This window comes from Leuciscus leuciscus (genome assembly GCF_965113295.1).
Source record: "Leuciscus leuciscus genome assembly, chromosome: 9".
Taxonomy (NCBI): domain Eukaryota; kingdom Metazoa; phylum Chordata; class Actinopteri; order Cypriniformes; family Leuciscidae; genus Leuciscus; species Leuciscus leuciscus.
Window position 1 is genome coordinate 34,943,107 of NC_138733.1, and position 5,388 is coordinate 34,948,494.

Below are 5,388 nucleotides of genomic sequence, written 5' to 3' on the forward strand. Positions count from 1 at the left end.
CAGAGTAGAACTCAATATATTAACCCTAGTTTTTAAATCTTTACACAATCTTGCACCAGTCTATCTTGCTGAGTTGGTGCACTCACACAACTCTTCGCGCCCACTCAGATCGGGACATTTAGGAAGGTTGTCCATCCCTAGGTCCAAATTGAAACACCGTGGTGATCGAGCAACATCTTTTTTTTTTTTTTTTAAATCTATGCTTAGATCCTATTTCCTTGAACAGATGCTGTTAGCCTAAAATATAATTTGTAGTTGTCTTTTATCCCTTTGTAAATTGTTATGTACAGCACTTTGGTCGACCCAGGGTTGTTTTAAATCTGCTTAATAAAAAAATAATTAAAAAAAAATAAAATCTATTTGCGGGTATAGATTGGCAGTTATTTCAAATTAAGGGTTAAAAAGCCTTTAGAGAGCTTGTTAACACTGCTTTTAATGTTTGTGGTCAAGGCAATTGGCATGAGACCAGTGTCCATAAATAGCAAACCAAATCAAACTTTTAGGGAGCACAATGGGAAAAATGACAACAGAGGAGATGGTAAGGTCTTGTCACTGAAACGGCAATGTGCTACTGTTAGAGAATTTAATATTAATCTACATAATAACTGCATATCTGTAACGGTCACCAGCTGGAGTGCCCTTGAGAGCCACCAGAGGGCACTCCACATCAGACACTCACGTTCACTCTCAGACTACAATTCCCATACTCACTGACCGGACTCATTATCTCTGAACACTCATCACATTCACCTGTACCTCATTATCACTGATTGCATTCACCTGTGTCCCATCACCCTGTTAGTCTCAGTCTATTTATACCTTGTTCATTCATTCACTCACCGCGAAGTCTTGTTAAGTGTTACACTGCATTTCTGAGCGTTTCCCTGGTTTTCTTGTTTCTTGGTTTTTGATATCTTGCCCTGTTCCCTGGATTACTCTCTTGCCTCTGGTCCCTGGATTACTCTCTTGCCTCTGGTCCCTGCCTGTTTTGTTTGTTTTGTTTGTTTCTTTGTTTTGACTACCTGCCTGTGTATGACCCTAGCCTGTACTTTGGATTACGCCTCTGGATTGCCCCAGCCAATAAAGCTGCATTTGGATCTCCTACTTTGTGTCTCTGAGCAGTTCGTAACAGAAGACTTCGCCACACAAAGATCCAGCAGCCATGCCAACCATGGACACAGGTGCACAAATCCTGCGTCTCCGTCAGGGGAATCGTTCGATTGAGAGGTATGTCGAAGAGTTTATTGAACTGGCACATCTTACCTCAATGACCACAGAGTGCCTAATGATATTTTTTCGTGGAGGACTATCTGAACCGCTCAGTTCATTCATGCCCTGGCATGATCCTCATGGGACTTTAGAGCAGTATATCAACCTGGCCCTTTTGTTGAGTGGCTCATCGTTTACTGTGGGCGGGGTAGAGGAAGAGCTCCGTGAACCCACAGTATCTCCTGAGCCAGAGCTTCACGTCACGTCTGCCGAGCCAGAGCTTCACGTCACGTCTGCCGAGCCAGAGCTTCACGTCACGTCTGCCGAGCCCGCACTTCACGCCAGATCTGCCGAAGCCAAGGCAGTATGCGTCATGCCCGCCGCCCCTGAGACAGCAAGCGACATGCCCGCCAAGCTAGAGTCTTCACCGCTGGTCCCGTCCAGCACAGAGCCCTCTTCAGCGCTGGTCCCGTCCAGCACAGAGCCTTCACCGCTGGTTCCGTCCAGCACAGAGCCCTCTTCACCGCTGGTCCCGTCCAGCACAGAGCCCTCTTCACCGCTGGTCCCATCCAGCTCAGATCCCTCTTCATCGCTGGTTCCGTCCAGCACAGAGCCCTCTTCACCGCTGGTCCCGTCCAGCTCAGAGCCCTCTTCATCGCTGGTTCCGTCCAGCTCAGAGCCCTCTTCGCCGCTGGTCCTGCCCAGCTCAGAGCCCTCTTCGCCGCTGGTCCTGCCCAGCTCAGAGCCCTCTTCGCCGCTGGTTCCGTTCAGTTCAGAGCCCTCTTCATCGCTGGTCCTGTCCAGCTCAAAGTCCTCTTCGCCGCTGGTCCTATCCAGCTCAAAGCCCTCGCTGACGCTGGTCCCGTCAAGCTCAGAGCGCGCTGATCCTGATCCAGAGACTGAGCTTCACGTCACTTCTGCCGATCCAGAGACTGAGCTTCACGTCACTTCTGCCGATCCAGAGACTGAGCTTCACGTCACGTCAGCCGATCCAGAGACTGAGCTTCACGTCACGTCAGCCGATCCAGACACTGAGCTTCACGTCACGTTCGCCCGTCAAGAGTCTCGTCCCGCCGAGACTGAATCTGATCCGGATACTGAGCCTGAATCTGTTCCTCTTCCTCTTTCTGCGCCTGTGTCTTCGGACAAGATGGCCGAATCCTCGCCTGTGTCTTCGGACAAGATGGCCGACTCCACGCCTGTGTCTTCGGACAAGATGGCCGACTCCACGCCTGTGTCTTCGGACAAGATGGCCGACTCCACGCCTGTGTCTTCGGACAAGATGGCCGACTCCACGCCTGTGTCTTCGGACAAGATGGCCGACTCCACGCCTGTGTCTTCGGACAAGATGGCCGACTCCACGCCTGTGTCTTCGGACAAGATGGCTGAAACCACGCCTGTGTCTCGGGACAAGATGGTCTCCACCGAGCCAGTGTCTTCGGAAAAGATGGCCGCCGCTGAGCCGGTGTCTGTTCCTGTCCCTGAGCCGGTGTCTGTTCCTGTCCCTGAGCCGGTGTCTGTTCCTGTCCCTGAGCCGGTGTCTGTTCCTGTCCCTGAGCCGGTGTCTGTTCCTGTCCCTGAGCCGGTGTCTGTTCCTGTCCCTGAGCCGGTGTCTGTTCCTGTCCCTGAGCCGGTGTCTGTTCCTGTTCTAGAGCCCGTTCATGTTCCTGAACCGTTGGATCCGCCTGCTCAGCCTGCTCCGCCCTGGCCGCCTGCACAGCCTGCTCCGCCCTGGCCGCCTGCACAGCCTGCTCCGCCCTGGCCGCCTGCACAGCCTGCTCCGCCCTGGCCGCCTGCACAGCCTGCTCCGCCCTGGCCGCCTGCACAGCCTGCTCCGCCCTGGCCGCCTGCACAGCCTGCTCCGCCCTGGTCGCCTGCACAGCCTGCTCCGCCCTGGCCTTCCGCCCTGCCGGAGTCTTCAGGTCCTCTTCCGCTGCACGGGCCTGGCCCTCCATCCCGCCCCCGGGTCCGCCTCCGCTCCACCACCCTCCTGGACAAGTTAGGAGCGTCTGGAATCCGCTCCTTAAAGGGGGGGTTATGTAACGGTCACCAGCTGGAGTGCCCTTGAGAGCCACCAGAGGGCACTCCACATCAGACACTCACGTTCACTCTCAGACTACAATTCCCATACTCACTGACCGGACTCATTATCTCTGAACACTCATCACATTCACCTGTACCTCATTATCACTGATTGCATTCACCTGTGTCCCATCACCCTGTTAGTCTCAGTCTATTTATACCTTGTTCATTCATTCACTCACCGCGAAGTCTTGTTAAGTGTTACACTGCATTTCTGAGCGTTTCCCTGGTTTTCTTGTTTCTTGGTTTTTGATATCTTGCCCTGTTCCCTGGATTACTCTCTTGCCTCTGGTCCCTGGATTACTCTCTTGCCTCTGGTCCCTGCCTGTTTTGTTTGTTTTGTTTGTTTCTTTGTTTTGACTACCTGCCTGTGTATGACCCTAGCCTGTACTTTGGATTACGCCTCTGGATTGCCCCAGCCAATAAAGCTGCATTTGGATCTCCTACTTTGTGTCTCTGAGCAGTTCGTAACAATATCCTTCCAGATGCAGCCACCACTGGAGAATGAGTCCAGTGTCTTAGTATTTACACTCTCTGGTCTGAATGAAACAATGGAAAACAGATTTGTGTTTTTTTCTTTCACTGCACTGTTTTATCCCCTTATGGTGTTTTGTAATGTAACTGTAATTTTCACCATCATACTACATAAGAAGCTTCATGAGCCAATGTTTGTGTTTTTATGTAATCTCTGCATAAATGGACTTTTTGGCACTTCTGGATTCTATCCTAAATTCATGTATGATTTATTAGCACACGATCATGTGATTTCTTATACTGGATGTCTGATTCAAATATTTGTAATTTATTCATCTGCTTTGTGTGAATTTTCAACATTAACAGTGATGGCATATGACAGGTATTTGGCAATATGTAGACCACTTGAGTATCATTCAATAATGACCAATCAGATGGTTTTTAAATGTATCCTTTTCTGCTGGCTGGCTCCATTTTTTTGCATGTCTATTCTAATTATTTTAATATCTAGACTCACCTTATGTGGCTCTACTATTGAAAAGTTATTCTGTGAGATTTGGGCAGTTGCAAAACTTTCTTGTTTTTCTACAACTGTAAATAATGTGTTTGGGTACATTGTTATTCTTACATATTTTGGACATGCAGTATTCATATTTTGCTCATACATTCACCTGATTAGAAAGTGCATAAAGTCAATAGAGAGCAGGCACAAATTCATGCAAACATGTGTGCCACATCTGCTTTCACTGATCAATGTGACTGTTGCTTTGCTATTTGATGTGCTGTACAGTCGTTATGGCTCAAAGAATGTGCCTCAAAGTGTGCGTAATTTCATGGCCCTGGAATTCTTACTTGTACCACCTATTTTAAATCCACTTATTTATGGACTAAATCTGACAACAGTACGCCAGCAAGTTATGAGAATGTTTTTCAAGAAACAAGTGGGAATATCTGAGTGAATATTTTATCATGTTAAAAGACCTTATGCTTTATGTGTTTTAGAATGAGTGTGACACTTTTTTTAATAATTTTTGACATATTTAGAAGATTTATTTAATGGACATTGTTATTTTATTATTGAGAAAATAATGAGACAATAAGTCACAAGAGGTTGCACGTTATAATGATTTCACCATGATTAAGGGGTATTTTTAGGTATGAAATGGGTAACACTTTAGAATATTGGTACGTCATTTATAAGTAACTATGCAGAAACTAATGCAGGATTAATGAGTAGTACTACATTAACACTTCAGCTACTACTATTAACTAATATAGAAACAAGCTTAACTAATCAGTAAGTAATATCAAATGTATTAGGTATCCGACAATTACTTAATGAGATTAACCTCATTAATAATACTCATTAGTCTTGTTACTTTCTGCAAAATTTCTGCATAGTTACTTATTAATAACGGACCATTATTCTAAAGTGTTACCATGAAATGGAGTAGATGAATTTAAACCCCCTTAGCCCCTATAAAATCTCTCTACTGCACAACCTTGACAACTCAACTGTGTTTGGAAGAACAAAAAAAGATTCAAATTTTTATTTGGGCGTGAACTTTTCTTGCATTCAGGTGCACTCAGTCAATGTTTGTTGATGTAAAATAAAACATTCAT

General features: G+C 46.8%; 1 protein-coding gene across 1 annotated transcript; it reads left to right on the forward strand.

The window, feature by feature from the left end:
- Positions 1-3,776: 3,776 nt before the first annotated feature.
- On the forward strand, positions 3,777-4,724 carry LOC309505827 (olfactory receptor 2A12-like; the record flags this gene model as incomplete). Its single annotated transcript, XM_082179283.1, has 1 exon — positions 3,777-4,724. One exon carries the CDS (start codon positions 3,777-3,779, stop codon positions 4,722-4,724), a length of 948 nt encoding a protein of 315 aa, XP_082035409.1.
- Positions 4,725-5,388: the final 664 nt, after the last annotated feature.